Raw genomic sequence first — 17,486 nt, 5'->3', positions numbered from 1 at the left:
GTGTTCCTAGAAGAGTAACATGGCCGTCGAGGGGCCCAGAGAGGGCTCATGGGCTGTGTGCATGCTTTGCATGGGGGACTACCGGGTTTGGTCCCCAGCACCTCATGGTCCTCCAAGAACCACCAGGAGCAACCCCCGAGCCCTAAGCAGAGCTAGCTCCTGAGCCCTGGTGGGTATCCCCCCCCCAAAAAAAATAGCTGGGGTGGTGGTCAGGATTCAGGTGGTGTCCTCTCACCCTGCCTCCCCTTCCCCAGTTAGCACCAGGGACCCCAGCAGGACGCAGTTTGTCCTCTTTGCTGCCCACTACCTGTTTTCTCTCTTCCTCCTTTAGACTTTTCATTTTTGGTGGGATAGGGGCCGCACTCTGCAGTGCTGGGGGCTGTTCCTGACTCAGTACTCAGAAGGGAAGCCTGGTGGTGCTGGGAAACCATGTGGGTAGTTGGGGATCCAAACTGGGGTCAGCCACGTGTAAGGCAGGTGCCTCCCCTCTGTGCTCTTAGTCTTTAAGCTCTCCCCCTTTTATGGGTCGGGGGCACACCTGGCGGTGCTCAGAGCTTGCTTCTGGCTGGGTGCCCAGGGATCACTCTCCTAGCAGGCCCTGGGGACAAGTGGGGTGCTATGGATCGAGCCCTGCTGGGCCGCATGCAAGGCCAATGCCCTACCTGCTGTTCTATCATTCTGGCCCCATTCTCCCCTCCTCCTAGTACCCCAACTTCTTCCACCCCACATTTTAATTTCCTTGGCCAGAGATCAACAGGCACCCAGAGAGCAGGGGTGGGGGGTGGGGGTAGCGTCATCATCTCTTAGACCCTAACCCAACCAGCACACACCCTCTTCTCTGAGAGACTGGGGAGCGATTGCCAGCCTCTCTTACAGAAACAGAGCCGAGCACTCCTTTACAAAATAAAGTGTTTGTTTATTATGAAATTAGAGATGGGGGCCCCTCCCCTTCCTCCCTCTCTCCCCTTCCCGCTGCTGCCTCCCCCTTTCTGCCCCTCCCCTCCCCTCCAGGGGCCTGGGAAGCACACACAGAACAATGCCTGGAGAGCTCTCCGGGTACCCAGCCCCAGAGAGGCAGCTGGGGGCTGGAGGTGGGCCCTGGGTGGTGGGCGGGCTCCCTCTCTGTGCTGGAGGCCGGCGGAGCCAGGATGAGACCATGAGTGACAGATGGGACCATGCGGGCAGGTCTGCAGACAGGAGAGGGGTTGGAGGTCAGCGGGTGGGGGTGTCGTGTCTCCGTCTCCCCGCACCCCGACATCTAGGGTCACTGACCTGGGGGAGAACGTCCCCTGCAGGAGGGTGGGCAGCAGTGGCTGGAAGATTTCCTTGCTTTGGGGATGGACAACAGAAAAATCCAAAAGCTAGTCCCAGGGACCCCGCGAGAATGGGGGTGGATGTGGGCTGAGGACAGACAGACAGGACAGAGTCACGGAGAAAGTGGAGTCACAGTGCCAGGACAGAGATTCGGAGCCGGAGCCACGCAGGAAGAGGGGGACAGACAGACAGACAGACAGACACACACACACACGCACACACGCACGCACGCACAGAGGGTCCCTGGAGAGACGCAGGGGACGCAGGAAGAGGACACGGGAGAGGGAGGACCCAGGCGGCTGCCCTGGAGCAGCTGTGGATGGACACGCGGGGAGGGGCTGGGAGGAGCCGGGGTGGGGGGCCGAGCTGCTGGCCCCTGCCCGGGCCGGCCGGGGCGCCCTCCCTCCGCGGGGGCGTGTGCGGCGGCGGCTCTCAGGGCGCCGGGGGCTCCTTGGCCCCGTAGAGCTCGGCCAGGGTGCGGAAGAGGGGCCCCCAGTCGTCGAGCGGCTCCGCGGGGCCGGGCGCGCCGCCGGCCTCGCTGCCCGAGCCCAGGGAGCTGAGCGAGCCGCAGGAGGAGCCGCGGCCCTCGTAGCCGTACACCTGCACCGAGTCGTAGGGCGGCACGCTGGGGTCCTCGTCGGCCTCGCGCAGCCGCAGCGCCAGCAGCTGCGCCACGTCGGCGGGTCCCGGCGGCCGCGGCTGGCGCGGGGCGCGCGCGCGGGGCAGCACGTCGCGGCGCGCGGGCGGCGGCCCGGGGCCCGGGGCCGCGCCGTCGGGGTTCTGCAGGGCGCTGATGTCGAAGGCCTCCGTGTCCTCCTCGCCGCCACCCTCGTCGTCGTAGGTGATGATGTTCTCGCGCACGTCCTCCTCCTCCAGCACCATCAGCGCCTCCTGCTTCTGCCGCCGCAGCGCCACGAAGAGCACCACGAGCGCTGGGGCGGGAGGGGCGCGCGCTGAGTCGGCGGCAGGAGGGGCGGGGGGCTATTCCCTCCCGGGGCGCCTGGCCTCAAGCCTTCCTGATTGAGGGGTCGACGAGGGGGCCTGTGGGGGAAGCTGCTCCGCTTTGCGGAGCCTTTACCCTGATGTGGCCAGGAGCCAGCGAGACAAACAACTCTGCCGGCTGGGGGGATCCTTGCAGATGGGCCCCCGCAAGGGCTCTGAGACCGGGACTTATCTCTCGAATGCAGAGGGCAGGGTGAAAACCAGGAACCAGCCTCCCTTCCGGCACAGGAAACACTCAGGGCGGTGCCCCCGGGACCATATGTGGTGCCAGGGATGACTAGGGTCGCTCTGGCCCCACTAGGGTGGATTTTAGTTTTCTTTTTTTTTTTTTTCTTTTTTATTTCAGGTAACACCTGGCAGCCCAAGTCAGAGCTTTTCGGGACAACAGAAAAAAAACAGGCTTTCCCCCCCTGTACTCAGACTTCCTGATTCTGCTCTCAGGGATGACTCCTGGGGGACCATATTGGGTTTTGTATTTAATTTTGGTTTGGGGCACACCTGGCTCTGCACTTATTCCTGGCAGTGCTCGGGGGACCATATGGGGTGCTGCGGGTGGAACCTGGTTAGCCTTGTGCAAGGCAAGCTCCCTACCCGCTGTACTATCTCTCTGGCCCCTGACTCTATTGGATGCTAGGGGTCAGACTGGTTGTTACAGTGCTCTACCCACTATACTCTCACTTTGGCTACCCCAGCGGGGATAGGGGTGGTGGGGTGGGAGCGGGAGGAGTGGGGTGAAGTGGGTGTGCTTTATTTGGGGGGGCACACCTGGGGATGCTCAGAGATTGCTTCTGGTTCTGTACTAAGAAATTACTCCTGCCTGGGGGATCATATGGGATGCCAGGGACCAATCCCGGACCAGCCATCCATGTGCAAGGCAAGTGCCCTACCCACTGCACTATCGCTCTAGCCCCACTGGAGAATTTTTCTTTATGGAATTAGGATTCTTTTTTTTTTTTTTTTTGGCTTTTTGGGTCACACCTGGCAATGCTCAGGATGCTCAGAGGTTACTCCTGGCTGTGCACTCAGGAATTATTCCTGGCGGTGTTGGGGGAACCCTGTGGGATGCCAGGGATTGAACCCAGGTTGGCTGCTTGCAAGGCAAACGCCCTGTCGCTCCGGCCCCTGGAATCATGGTTCCTATTCCCAACACAGCCCTGAAGACCTGGATCTTGAAGGCCAGTTCCCTCCCACAGCCCTGCCGCCTCCTTCTCTGTCCGCCTGTGCTCTGACTCACCGAGCAGGGTGCCTATGCAGGTGACAATGGCCAGCAGGGCCCCAGTGCTGAGCCCAGCAGGTGAGAGCTGAGCCTCGGGCCGGCAGGAGGCCACGGAACCATCAGGCCGGCAGCGGCAGACACTGACGGTCACGGTGGCCGTGCTGCTCAGGGCGGGCTGCCCCCAGTCCCACAGCTCCACGGGGACCAGGTAGGGGGCCTGGCGGGGGGGCGCAGGGCGGGGGGGCAGCAGCAGGCTGGCGGAGCCGTCTGAGGGACAAGAAGAAGAGCACCTCCTGAGACAACGGCCCTCCCCAGGAGGCGGAAAGAGCCACTGAGCACTTCTGCCTTCACTTGGGGGGCTTGGGTGGAGACCCCATAAGGGCTGGGGTGGAAGAGGGGGGGCAGGCGGGAGCACGGCCACAGGGGATCACCCACCTCTGTTGTCCCGGACAGTGAAGTTGGCGTCAGGCCCCACGGGCCCCTGCAGGGACACTCGACTGCTGTTGCCAGCTTCGTCTCTGTCCACAGCCCGGATGACTTGGATGAGCTGGAGGGAGAGAAACATGGTAGGAAGCGGGCCTGGGGGCGCGGGGGGCCCGGACTCCCAGCCTCACCCCCGCCGCTCACCTGGCCGGGGGCTGCAGAGTCACACACGAAGGTATCATAGGGCTCAGCCAGCTGGGGGGCATTGTCATTCTCGTCCAGGGTCTGGATGGTCACTTGCACGTGGGACGCTTGCGCGGAGCTGTCTGAAGCCAGAACACGAAGACACCCCCCCACCCCCCATGCACACGCGACAGTTTACCCAGAGCCAGCACATGTGTAGCACCGGGAGGGCACAGGACGTGTGTCTCTGCCAGGGACCAAGCACAGCCCCCATCCGTGGAGCACCCCAGATAATGCGCACGGAACCACCTCTGTTCAGCAGGACCGTCGCCTCCCCCAGCCACGAGGAATTCCAACACACCCAGGAAGGGGCTAGATACTCAGCATGGGTAACAGATGCAGCTCACGCCGAGTCGCTGTTCTCTCTAATATACGGGATGGCCTGTGCCCCCGCCCAGCGAGGCCATGGCAGAGGACGCACCCTGCGTGCACACACACACACACAGACACCCACCTCTCCCAGGGAGCTGACAGCTGGTGGTGCCATAGCGACTGTCCCTCAGCCTTGACCGGGGCAAGGGAGGAGTTGCGCAATGCACGGGGTACCAGAGCCAGCCCAGGTGGGACCCCAAGGCCAGGCGCAGGCCCCCTCTCCACCAACCCCCTTCTCAGTTCCACCCACCATGACCCTGCCTTGCTCCTCACTGTTCATGCCATCCACGGAGAACAAGGTAGGGAACCCCCGCACTTTCTGGGGTTCACCATCCCTGGGTGGGGCCTCCCACTTCCTTTGTCTCCTCCAGAGAGCTGGCCGGCCTGGTAGAGGGGCTGGGCTCTCAGCCTGGGCAGAGTGGACTGTGTGCCTAGAGGGTCTGGGCTGGGCTCCGTGTCTACTGAGGGCCCAGGGTCCACTGGCTGGTATCAGGGTTGGAGTGGAGGATTTTGCAGGAACGTGGAAGTCAGGGTAACACACACAGGCAGCCACAAGCACAGTCAACACACACACATGTTCCCAGGGGCAGGCAGCTCCACGTGCCATACGGCAGGTGCCCATAAATACACACGTGCCTCCCACACCTCGGGAGTGCCAGAGGCAGCCCAGACCTACAGCCGGAAGCGCGTGACGCCATCTCGGATGCTCATCAACCTTCATCTCTGCGTGACCCCGGGGAGGGGCCTGACTTCCCTCTGCTCAGGTTTCCTCATACAATGAGGGCCTGATACACTCTCTTCATAAAGTAGTAGTGAGGACTCCGTGCGTGAATTGATTCCTTTTTCTTTTTGGTGAGGGAGGAGGCACACCCAGCGATGCTCAAGGGTTACCCCTGGCTCTGCACTCAGGACTGTACTCCTGGTGCTCGGGGGACCACATGGGATGCTGGGGATCAAACCGAGGTCAGCCTCATGCAAGGCAAATGCGCTGCCCACTGTACTGGCATAGTTCCAGCCCTAATTCCTATTTGGTACTTGGAACAAAATCTACAGTAAGTGGTCATCTGCCCACAAACCTTCACACACACACACACACACACACACACACACACACACACACACACACTCCACAGAGATACAAACAACCCCTTATAGCTACACACAACTAACCACACACACGTACCTCTACACAGACACTCAAACAGACACATGCATGGCCAGCGGCGGCTGTGTATTCATAGCTGTGTCCACGCATATTCAGGGACTTTCACATCTGTGCAATTATCCACACAGAAGCGGGTTCCCACAGCCCTCCAGTGACACGCACCAACACCCATGCATCTGATGACAGCTCCCACGGACAGGACACAGCCTGCCCGCAGAGGAGCTAAGGGGAGGCACGCTGACATGTGGGGACGCCTGTCTCCCTGGGCCAGATCTGCACAGAGGCAGCTGAGCCGCGTGCTGGTGACAGGCGACTGAGGGGGCAGGAGGGGCCCCACACACCCAGACAAGGTGCTTGTCCTTCCCCAGATCTGCGGCAGAGAGGTGAGGGCAGGGCCTGCCAGGGCGCAGCTTAATGAGGCTCCCGGGGGGCTGATTTATTTGCAGGTGGCTGCCATCCGGTAAGGGGAGATACACCGGGTGGGGCTGCGCTCAACTGGGCCCTAGAGCCACGACCTCCAGGTGGCCAAGGTCCGCGCTCGGGACCCAGTGGCCAGATGGCGGGAGGTGCCCCGGCAACAGGCAGGTAGAGGGATGTGTTGGGCAGGGGTGGGGGGGGGGGCGCGGCTTCCCCAGGGCTAGGGGCAGGCTCCTCACCGAGCTCCGTGGCCAGCACTGTGAGGTTGTGCCAGACGCGTGTCTCTCGGTCCAATGGCACCGCGGTGCGGATGCTGCCGTCGTCAGGCTCGATGGAGAAGCAGCGCTCTGGGTCCGAGTGGGGGAGGATGGAGTACCTGGGGCAGAGGGGCCGGCTGCGGGCGGGCGCTGTGGAGGAGGACCTGCCCCTGCTCCCAGGGCCATAACCCGCCTTCGGGCCCCTTCAAAGACAGTGTCCCTGGGGAGTCACAGGCCTAAGGCTCGGGGTGGGAGCAGAGCAGAGGCGGAAGGGAAACCCAGGCTTCCGGGCTGTGTCCTGGGGGCTCAGGGGCCCAGGCTCTAGCTCAGCTCAGCCTCAGACCCACAGGGTGACCTTGGCACAGGTTAACGTGCCCCCCACCCCCACGACCCCATTACAAAGGGGGCGGAAGGGGGGCACGCTGGCTGGGGAGGTCGAGAGTGGCATCTGGACCCAACTCTGCCCCTTACTGACCATGCGGCCTTGGGCATAGGCTGGGTGACAGCCATCCCCGGGGCCTGGGTCACTCAGCGCCTCCAGTGGGGGGAAGTATGAAGTGCTGAGGGTGATCACTAGTGATCCAGACATGGACAGAACAACGAGAGAGACGCCCGGGAAACGTCTGCTCCTGCCCACCCGGAGGGAGAGGTAGGGGCTGCTGGGTGGGGTGGGGGGAGCCAGGCCGTGCTGGAGAGGGGGGAGACACCCCAGGCCTCCACACACAAGCCTGGGGGCGTCCTGCTGGACAGGGGTGAGGGGATCCCCTCAGTGGGCCGAGCCCACACCCCAGCTCACCTGATGGGGCTGGCCGGGGAGTCCAGGTCGGCGGCCGAGACCTGGCCCACCAGGGTCCCGGGAGCCTGGTTCTCGGGCACTGCCAGGTGGTAGGCAGCCTGGGTGAAGGCAGGTGGCTCGGGCGCGTCCTGCACGGCCACACGCACCGAGGCCACGTCCTTGAAGGGCCCTCGCCGCAAGTAGGCCGGGTCAATGAGCGTGTTGGTGGCCTCCACGCGGAAGGAGTAGGAGCGGCGGCTCTCGAAGTCTAGGGGCTGCGGCGAGGAGAGAGGAAAGCTGTGATGTGTGGCGCGGGGGTGAGTGGATGTGGCTGCCGCCAAGTGCTGAGTGGCTAAGCCCGGGTCTGTCCTCAAGACTGGCACAGACTGACTCTAGGAAAGTGTTTTTTTTTTTTTTGAAGGGGGGGTGTTGGGAATGCACACCCAGCAGCAGTCAGGGGTTACTCCTGGTTCTGCACTCAGAATTACTCTTGGTAAGCCTAGGGGACCACATGGGATGTTGGGGATCAAGTCTAGGTGAGCTCTGCAGAAGACAAATGGAACTAACCCACCGAGGTAATTCTCTGGCCCTGCTTTAGGAAAAGTTTTGAGCACTTGCCTTGCTTGTGTGAAGCCCTGGGCTCAATTCCAGAACTGATGAGAGAGAGAGAGAGAGAGAGAGAGAGAGAGAGAGGAGAGAGCGAGAGGGAGGGAGGGAGGGAGGGAGGGAGGGAGGGAGGGAAGGAGAGAGAGAGAGGGAGGGAGAGGGAAGGAGGGAGAAGGAGGGAGGGAGAGAGAGAGGGAAGAACAGGGAGGGAGAGAGAGAGAGGGAGGGAGGGAGGGAGAGACACTTGGTCTTGGAGAGATAGTACAGCAGGTAGGGCATGTGGCTGACCGGGTTTCAATCTCCGGCACCCCATATGATTCCTGAGCCCCACCTGGAATAACCCCTGAGCACCACCAGGTGTAGCCCCCCCCAAAAATAAACAAAACAAAAGCCTCAAGCAGGTCCTTCCCCTGCTTTCTGGGCCTCAGGCTTCCCTCTGGAGCCCCAGATGACCATGGTTTTTACCTGCCTACACAGAGGGGCCCCTGAGTGAGCTCCAGAAAGCCAGCTAGAGACACTGGAAAGAGTACAAAAGCCAGGGCCTTTGCCTGACACGTAGCTGAGCCGGGTCTGATCCCTGGCGCCCCACCTGGTCCCCGCAAGTCCCGCCAGGAGTGATCGCTAAGCACAGAGCCAGGAGGAAGCCCCAAGCACAGCCCACCCCACCCCGCAACAACAATGACAGAACAGATGAAACAGAAGGCGGCTGGAGTGTGCCGTGGGGCGGGGCAGTCAGGGGCTGACCTTACGGACCGTGAGGAGCCCGTCCCGGCCCTGAGCGTCGGCGCTGATGCTGAATGCCTCCGAGCCCTCCCCGTCCAGGATGCTGTAGGCCATGAGGGCGTTGTCCCCCAGGTCCGGGTCCTGCGCCCGCAGCCGGCCCACCAGGGTGCCCGGCCCAGCCGTCTCCACCACGGAGAACTGGTAGAGGCCTGAGGGTTGGGAGAACATTCTCAGGGAGGCCCCGGTCTCTACAGCCCAGCCCGTCCTCCTCCCTGGGTCTGGCCGAGGGGACCGGGTGGGGGTAGGGGGCTTCTCCCTAGTGTGGGGGGGGCAGGGGGGGAGGTGGCCGTGCTGGCCCCGTACTCTGAGGGAACTTGGGGGGGTTGTCGTTGACATCGCTGAGGGTGACGGTCACTGTAGTGCTGCCCGACAGCCCCCCCATGTGGCCGCCCATGTCCTTGGCCTGGATCACCACCAAGAACTCCTCCTGCGTCTCGCGGTCCATGTTGGGGATGGCCGTTCGCACCACTCCTGGGGAAACAGGAGGGGGTCAGCGGCGTCCCCCGAAGCTGCCCTGCCGAGTGCCCGCACCCCATCCTCACCCGTCTGGGGGTCCACTGAGAAGAAAGGGAGCCCGTCTAGCACCGTGTACACAAGCTTGGCACTGTTCCCATAGCTGGGGTCATCGGCGTCATGAGCGGTCACCTGGATCACTGATGTCCCTACGGTGTGGGGGGAGCCAGCAACCCCACTCAGCAGGAGAAGGGCCAGGAGGGGAGGGACAGCAGAACAGAGGGACAAGGTACGAGGGGGGCTGAGTCACACGTGGGGGTTCTGGGGAGAGAGGAACGGGGGAAAGACGGGTGAGGGCACTTCAGGAGGTGGGGCGGGGGCTACTCACCCACATTGGACATCTCGGGCACGGTGGCGTGGTAGGGCCCCAGAGGGAAGATGGGTGGGTTGTCGTTGATGTCCTGCACCTTGATGATGAACTCTGAGGGGGGTTCCAGGGGCCGGTTGGAGGCTCTGTCCACGGCCTGAGCCAGAAGCACGTACTGGGCCTTCTCCTCCCGGTCCAGGCTCTTAGTGACATGGATGTTGCCCGTGGCCTCATCGATTACAAACACAGTGCCCGCCCCTTCGCCGGTCAGCAGGTACTTGGTGCGGCCCTCACCCCGGTCCACGTCGGAGTGCAGCTGCAGGGCCGGGGAAAGGCAGAGCCTCGGGACCCCGAACACAAGGCATGGGGGTCAGCCGCAGGGCAGCGCCCAGGGGCCTGGAGTCACGGTGGACGGGCCAGCTCCAGCCTTACCTTGCCAATGAGGACAGGCTCTGGGCCAGCGTACTCCTCAATGACGAAGAACTGGTTCCACACCCAGCTCCGTCGGGTCCGCAGCAGTGCTGGTCCCGGGGCACCCCTGGACCCTGCCCAGGCCCGGGCAGGGGCTGCCAGGCGCCCCATGCAGCCCCAGCCACCCAGCCAGGCCAGCAGGAGCCTCACCAGGCCCCACATGGTTGGGCTCCAGCCAGGGCTCTGTTCACTGCACCCGGACACTGAGGCATGAGCGGGCTGGGGCGGAGGGGTCGATGCATCCAGGCTACCCCATGGAGCCACACCTGTAGGACAGGTGGCTGCTCAGGGACCAGGGAACTACCCATCACCCACACCCACTCAGACACATGCACACACATTCACATACATGCATACATACGCACACACTCAGACACATGCACACGAACACTCACATACATGGACACATACGCATACACTCAGACACATGTACACACATGCATATACTCACATGCACACATTCACACCCATGCACGCACTCACTCTCTCTCACACACACACACGCGCGCGCGCGCGCGCACACACACACACACACACACACACACACACACACACACCAGCAAAGGGAGATGCTGGAGATGAACCCTCCAGAAATCAGACACCCCACTGCCCAGAAGCCAGACTAAGTCAGAGCAGACGGTGGATCCTGCACCCCCCAGACAGCCTGTATTCACCTCCAGCCCTCCAGGCTGATAAATCTCCAGCCAGTCAACTCTGAGAAGCTGGGGAGGAAAACAGGAGAAGGGATGTTGGGGGGTCCTGCAATCCCAAACCTGTTCTCTGTCCTGCCGGCTGGGCACGCTGCCAGGGGGCTGGGGACGGGAGGAGAACGGGGCTGCTGGAGAAGGGGTTTTATCCCTGGGGCCGGGATTCCCCGGAGGTGTGGTCTCCAGAGGGTCAGGGTCAGCGAAGAGACCGCGGGGAGTGCAGGCGAGGGCAGGGATGCGCCCGCAAACCCCTCCTTTCAGAGAGGCACCCCTCCCGCTTCCAGAACCAGCTGAAGTCCTTGAAGGGGGACTAGGGGAGCTGAGTGAGGGGGGGAGAGAGAACTGCGGACGGGCAGGGCCAGGGCAGCGACGGGGTGCAGAGGCCGACCCAGCGGCTGGAGCGGGAGTGAGACCAAGAATGAGGGGCTGCCGGGCACAGGCAGGCAGAAGGAGAGACATGAAAGGGGCAGGTGCGAGCTTGGGGGTGCAGGGCGGGCGAGGGTGCGGGCTCGGCAGGCAGGGGAGCCCCCGCGGACAGGGTCAGAGCAGGCCGCCAGAACTTCATTCTGGGGAGGGGGCCCTCGGCGTTCCCGGAGCAGACACACACACACACACACACACACACACACGCGCGCGCGCGCGCGCGCGCACACACACACACACACACACACACACACACACACACACACACCTGCCGGTGCCTCCCTTCCCCAGGGACAGGCGAGGGGAGCCGGCCCGAGAGGGGGGCGGGACGGGGGGGGGGGGGGAGAAGGGAAGGCAGAGCGGTGGGCAACAGGATAGCGGGAAGGGAAGCGGCGGGCGCGGGGAGCAGCGGGGCAGCGACGGAGAGCGGGAAAAGGGAACGCGGAGAGCCGGGACGGGAGCGGCGGAGGCGGCGCGGGGCCGGCGGGGCGAGGAGCTGGAGCGCGACGGGGCAGGACGGAAGGGCAGGGGCCGGCGGGCGGCGCGGGGAAGGGCGCGGGGCAGGGCGGGCGCGGGGCGCGGGAGCCGGGGCCGGGCGCGGCGCCCTTACCTGGCAGTGCCGCGGCGCGCCCGCCCCGCCGCCGGGTCCCGGGGCGCAGCCCCGAGCCGATGAGCGGGCGCCGCGGCTCCGCTGCGGGTCTGAGCGGCCCCGGCGAGAACAAGGCAGCGAGACGAGGGGGCGGGGGAAGGAGGCTCCGCCTGCGGAGGCGCGCGGGAGAGGAGCGCCCGGCGCCGACCCTCCCCGGCCAGCCCGGCCGCGCGGCGGGGGCGGGGGCGGCGCCTGGGCCGGGCCGCGGGGCGCATACAGATGCGGCGCGGGGGCCGGCCGGTGGCCCGGGGCTGACCCGGAGGGCGCGCTCGGCCCGCACGCGCCCCGCCGCGGCCCCGGGACTCGGTGCCCGCCGCCGCGGGGCCCGGCCGCCGCCTGGCTGTGAGGGCCGAGGGCGCCCGGGCGCCCGGAAGGTGGCCCGAGCGCCCCGCGGGCCGGGCTCGGGGAACCGAGGCACACCGGCGGGAGGGGTGCCGAGCGGAGCCTTTCGGGGAGCTCCTGGAGAGGCGCCTCCGGAGCGGGCAGCTGCCGCTCCCTGGTGGCAGTCGCGGGAGTCGCGGGCGGCGAGCAGGTGACGAGGTCTTGCATGGGATTTGGGAATCCCTCCACCCCCAGGGGCTGGTCCCTCCACCCTCCACCGGTCCCAGGCAAGGTGCCGAAGGGGCGCGAGTGTCCGAGGAAGCTGCAGCCTGCCTACACCGACGTCGGCACAGTGACGTGCACCATATGCACGTCAACGTGACTCTCACCCGGGTCCTGTCCAAGGAAAGGCACTCACACACCAGTTAAAACTAAGTCAGATTTTTTATTATTTTCCATAGACCACATCATTTAATAATAAAAAAAATAAAAATAAAAATTGAACAAAAGGAAAAGGTGGATATAAAGTGGAACCGGTGGACAAGAGGCAAGGACTGCAGGGCAAAGAAATGGGAACTGCCGGGGCCCGGGACTCAGGAGGAGATGCTGATTCAGCTCATAGGTGACCCAGTCCTGGCCCCGGCTGTTCCCAAGAGGCTGTGAGAGTAACCAAGGTGAGCAGGACAGAGGAAAGATGAAAGATATTTGGGGCTCCTGACTGTCCCCCCCGCACTCGGCCAGCCACCTTCCTCCTTAACTTACCCGCCCCCCCCACTCTCAGACTGGACAATGAGAAATGAGAGGGAGGAGAGGGCCAAGTCTGCAAATAGGCTATGGGAAGCAGGAGAAAAAGCGGCCACTGCTCCATTTGGTACGTGGGGAGGACCGGAGGCAGCCGTGCTTCAGCACAGGGCAAAAGGTGTAGAGACCCTTGGTTCTGGGGGGGTGGAGATTGTACCTATCCCTCTGTGACTCTGTGACCCTGAACCCCAGGGGCAGGGGGGCTGCCACCAGCAGCTGACCCTGGTGTCCCCGGCTAGCGGCGCCCACCCCGGTCCCGAACAGGTGTGCTCCGACTCCGGCTCCGGCTGTGACGCTTGGTGTCTCTGCGGTCCCTCTCCCGGCCTCGTTCCCGGTCCCGCTCCCTGTCCCGATCTCGATCCCCCCTGTCACGTTCCCTGTCCCGATCTCGTTCCCTGTCCCTCTCCCTGCTATGCTCCCTCCGCTTCTCCCGCTCCAGCTGTCGGTTCCGCTCTCGCTCCGCTTCCTTCTCCCGCTCCTTTTGCTCCTCTTCCTCTTGCTCCTTCCGTCGCTTCTCCCGCTCCTTGGCCCGCTCGGCCCGCTCAGCCTCCTTCTGAACAATCTGTAGCAGGCAGGAATGCAGAGAACAGGCGTGTCAGCCCACTCCCTTCAGGCTCCCCTTTCCTATTATTTTCCTGGCCCACAGTCAGCGGTGCTCAGGGCTTACTCCTGGCTCAATGCTCAAGGGATCACTTCTGGCAGGGTTTAGGGCCATATGGGATGCCGAGGACTGAACACAAGTTGGTTCCATATCTCTCTGGCCTCAGTCTCCCTTTTTTCTTACCTGCACCCAGACCCCAATCAGGGACATTACCAGCTCTGATGTGAAGCAGAAAACTAGACTCAGCAGTACAAATGTCCTTAGCCTAGAGATGGGGCCCCCAAATTCACTCAGGCCTGCTTCTGCCTAGCCATCTTATGTAAACAAATTACTGTTCATTCTTTCCCACCTTTTTTGGGGGCATGTGATGGTCTGTACTTTTCAGTTGACTAGCATAAATCTAATTTTTTTTTTTAAAGAAGGGGAGAACTCTAGAAACAAAAACCAGAGAGGACTGGAAAGATAGCTTGGCAGGCTTAACACTTTTGGGGTGTGGGGGGGATGAGGAATGAGAAGCACCCACACCTGACAGCTAAATGCATGTTTTACATGTAGAAAATGAGAGGCCTGGGTTTGACCACTGGTACCACATGGACCCCCAGTACTGAGCCAGGAGTAGTAGCCCCCTAGAGCACCACTGGACTCAACATCCCTCCTTACCTCCCCAAACTTACAAAAGGAAAAAAATCAGTGGTGGGGTGGGAGAGAGAGATCAAGCAGAACAACACATACTTGGCATGTTCAAGACCCTGAGATCAATCCCAGCACTGCAGACCCCCCACCTCCAAACAAAACAAAGCAGTATCACACTATCACTGTCATCCCGTTGTTGTTCGTTGATTTACTCGAGTAGGCACCAGTAATGTCTCTATTACACTCAGCCCTGAGATTTTAGCAGCCTCTCCTTACTCATCTTTCCCAACAATTGGAGGCTCCTTCAGGGTCAGGGAAATGAGACCTATTGTTACTGTTTTTGGCATATCAAATATGCTACGGATAGCTTGCTCAAAGCAGAGCAATGAAAATTTAAATATGGGTTTCTCGGCTAAAGTCAACTTCCCGGCCTGGCTGACAGGGCCAGCTTCCCAGGAGATGCACAGCTTTGTCACCAAGAGCCCTCTCTGCTCCTTTGGTTTCTGGCTTTTCTACAGAACAACCTCTTTAATTTAGTTTCAATTTAGGTTTTAGGTCACACCTAGCAATGCTTCTTAAAGACATACAAAATGGGGTGCCAGGAACTAAACTAGAGTCAGCTGTGTGCAAGGCAGTGCCTTACAGGCTGCACGTTCATGAAGGGACACAGAACCTGGGTTATAGCTGTGGTGCTTGCTTTTAGCTGTGGAGCCCCTGGGGCCCCACCTGGTCTTAAACCGCCTCTCTGCATGGTGCCGAGTTTCCTTCCCGAAGGCCGGCTAGCACCATGAGGAGGGGCCCACTCACCTGGCTGTCGGTCAGCGGGAGCCAGTAGATGCAGGGGGCAGCCTTGGTCTTACGGAAAAGGTCATCCAGCAGCTTGGCAGGTGGCTCCTCCTGAGCTTTCTCTGAAGGGGGAACACAGTGTGTCAGACTCGTGCCTGAGACCCTTTATCCAGTCCCTCGGGTCCCTTTCCGACCTACCACTGGGCGAACGCTTCCCCATACCAAGCACCTTCCATTTTTTTTTTCCCTTTTTGGGTCACACCCAGCATTGCTCAGGGGTTACTCCTGGCTCTGCACTCAGGAATTACTCCTGGCGGTGCTCAGGGGACCATATGGGTTGCCAGCAATAGAACCTGGGTCGGCCGCGTGCAAGGCAAACGCCCTACCCACTGTGCTATCACTCCAGCCCCCAAGTACCTTTCTTTTCACTCTTCTTTTCTTTAGACTTTGCACGTTCCTTACGGCGACGATCCCGGGACCGTGATCGGGAACGGGGTCCTTCTCGAACTTTGTCCCGATCCCATTCACGTTCTGATCGAGTTCGCTCTCGCCGCTCCATTTCCCGTTCCCGCTCTGCCCACTGTTCCCTCACTGCCCGCTCCTGCTCCCGCTGTTCTGCCCGGGGATGTTGTGGTGGCTGGGCTGGGGGTGGGGGTGGGGGGTGCAGGGGCCGTGGGACACCTTGCTCCTCTGTCTTAGCTTCAGAGGGACGGTCCACCAAGAGGCCCCGGTGATAATCCAGCTACGGGTAAAAAAGGAACACAAACAGTGAGGAAGGAGGAGGCCATCACCCTGCTGAATCCAGGGATGGCCCCAGGATTCAACGGAAGGAGCCAAAGGGGAAAAAGAGGGAGAAGAAATCTCAGTAACTCGCCCTGGCGAGGCCCTGGCGAGGCCCTGGCAGAGAATGCCCCCCCTCCTTCCCCAGCGCCTTACCTCATCTTGCTCAGCATAGTCAGCACAAAGGAATTTCGGATTGGACTGGGGCCATTTGACCCCATGTAGAGCCGTGCGGGTGGCAACAGCTTCCTCTACAGTCGCGTACTGGTGGGGGAAGCAGACAGAGGTCGCTCTAGGCTTCCAATTCGTCCTTGCCAGAGCCCGTAAGCCTGCCCACATTCCACACACAAGGACACCTGCCACAGAGCAGCTTCTTTCCCTCACCGTTACAAAGCAATGAGATTTGATCTTGTCAATCCAGAAGGCCTCTTCCACCAGAGTTCCTGTTCGTCCCAACAATTCCTTCAGTTGGCCTAAAGTGAAGGGGCGCACCTGCCAACAAAAGTGGGAATTTCAGGGTCTTTCAGAAGACAAGTCACTTGTCTGTCTTAAAAATCTCCCCAAGCTGGGGCCCGTGAGTGCGTTGCATGTGACTGGGTTCAATCCTCGGCACCCCACATGGCCCCCGAGCCCTGCCAGGTTTGATCCCTGGGTGCAGACCCAGGAATAGTCCTGAGCACCACTGGTGTGGGTCCAAACAAACAAAGCTTCCCCAACTGTCTAGCAGAGTACAGCTTCAAGGTCTGGTTCTACTTTTCAGATGAGGAAAAAGGCTAAGAGGTTAATAAGTCACTTAATCAATGAGTAACCGGTTGCGCTAGAGTCAAACCTAAGCAAGTGTCCAAAACTCAAAAATTTTTTGGAGGCTGTGGGCCATACCTGGGTGTCAGGAGATCATAAGCAGGGGATCATACGAATCATGCTGAGGAGTCAAACCGGGGTCAACAGGATGCAAGACAAGTGCTTTAACCCTACCCTGACCCACAAACTCAAACTTCTTTAACCACCAAAGTCGCTGGATTTTGGGGGGACAATGACTTACCAAATTGGAGATGTGGACAATGTTACTGATCTTGCCCCGGGGTGGGGAGGGCACCTGAGCAATTCTCACTGGATCGTCAATGGTAATGGAGACCCCAGACTTCTGCTGGCTAATGGATCTTCGGGTCAAGGTATCGCCTAAAGTCACTATCCAAGAGAGTAGATAGAGTGGTTTCAGTAAGGAGGAGTGCTGGCTCCTTCACCCCCAAATTCCACTCCTGCCCAGCAACAGTCACTCTTCCATGCCCAATATGTGAAACGCTTACAAGGGCAAGGGGCTGATCAGGCTAATCTTGTTCAAAGATCCAAAGACTAAACAGATTCAAACCCTACCCTTAAGTAGCTTAAAAACTAGGAGGTAGAGGGGTGGGGTGGGGGTTGAGGGTGAAGAGTAAATGAGGAAAAATACAATAAAGAAAAAAAAAAAAAACAAGGAATGCTTTAAAAGGGGTCCAAATAAAGAACTGGGAATTTGGGAAGCTGCCCCACTCACCTTTCTTTACTTCGTGCTCCACAGGCGGTGGAAGGGCCACCTCTACTGAAACCTGGGGCGGTGCAGGGGGCTCTGCTTCAGGCTCCTTCTCTTCTTCTTCCTCTTCCCTCTGCCCATTCTCCTGGCCCTCAGCAGGCACTACCTGTAGTGGGTGACAGATAAACACTGAATCACCACACGGGTACATTCTTTTCAGCCTGATTCCCTGGCGAGAGAGGGTGGGGTACGATCAATCTAGCACGTTTCTTCCGCTAGGAGGCAGATTTCATTAGTTAGGTTCACCTCCACCGGTCCTGGGATTATAATGCATCAATACTGCCACAGAAAAACCAAGGCAGGAATAGGTCAATTTTTTCCTGTACATAATAGAATTTTTGCTGCAACCAT

General features: G+C 60.8%; 2 protein-coding genes across 7 annotated transcripts in view; both read right to left on the bottom strand.

Annotated features, from left to right (window-relative positions):
• Window positions 1-970: 970 nt before the first annotated feature.
• On the bottom strand, window positions 971-12,061 carry CDH24 (cadherin 24). Its single transcript, XM_055133696.1, has 13 exons — window positions 11,605-12,061; window positions 9,826-10,130; window positions 9,415-9,709; window positions 9,116-9,235; window positions 8,877-9,044; window positions 8,535-8,722; window positions 7,206-7,459; window positions 6,392-6,528; window positions 4,160-4,281; window positions 3,968-4,079; window positions 3,551-3,799; window positions 1,273-2,246; window positions 971-1,187 (listed from the first exon to the last, which is right to left on the bottom strand). Exons 2-12 carry the CDS (start codon window positions 10,024-10,026, stop codon window positions 1,747-1,749), a joined length of 2,346 nt encoding a protein of 781 aa, XP_054989671.1. The 5' UTR covers window positions 10,027-10,130; window positions 11,605-12,061; the 3' UTR covers window positions 971-1,187; window positions 1,273-1,746.
• Window positions 12,062-12,389: 328 nt separating this feature from the next.
• The window catches only part of ACIN1 (apoptotic chromatin condensation inducer 1), a 43,853-nt gene continuing 38,756 nt past the window's right edge, over window positions 12,390-17,486 (bottom strand). For all 6 annotated transcript variants that reach the window (XM_055130071.1, XM_055130073.1, XM_055130070.1 and 3 more), the window contains 7 exons: window positions 17,100-17,241; window positions 16,608-16,753; window positions 15,950-16,057; window positions 15,722-15,829; window positions 15,203-15,527; window positions 14,807-14,907; window positions 12,390-13,327 (listed from right to left, as the gene is read on the bottom strand). In XM_055130071.1, the coding sequence (XP_054986046.1) occupies window positions 13,001-13,327; window positions 14,807-14,907; window positions 15,203-15,527; window positions 15,722-15,829; window positions 15,950-16,057; window positions 16,608-16,753; window positions 17,100-17,241 (1,257 nt within the window). In that variant the 3' untranslated portion in view covers window positions 12,390-13,000. The remainder of the gene's footprint in view (window positions 13,328-14,806; window positions 14,908-15,202; window positions 15,528-15,721; window positions 15,830-15,949; window positions 16,058-16,607; window positions 16,754-17,099; window positions 17,242-17,486) is intronic.

The sequence above is a fragment of the Sorex araneus genome, chromosome 3, assembly GCF_027595985.1.
Source record: "Sorex araneus isolate mSorAra2 chromosome 3, mSorAra2.pri, whole genome shotgun sequence".
Lineage (NCBI taxonomy): Eukaryota > Metazoa > Chordata > Mammalia > Eulipotyphla > Soricidae > Sorex > Sorex araneus.
This window is presented reverse-complemented; position numbering and strand designations above follow the sequence as displayed.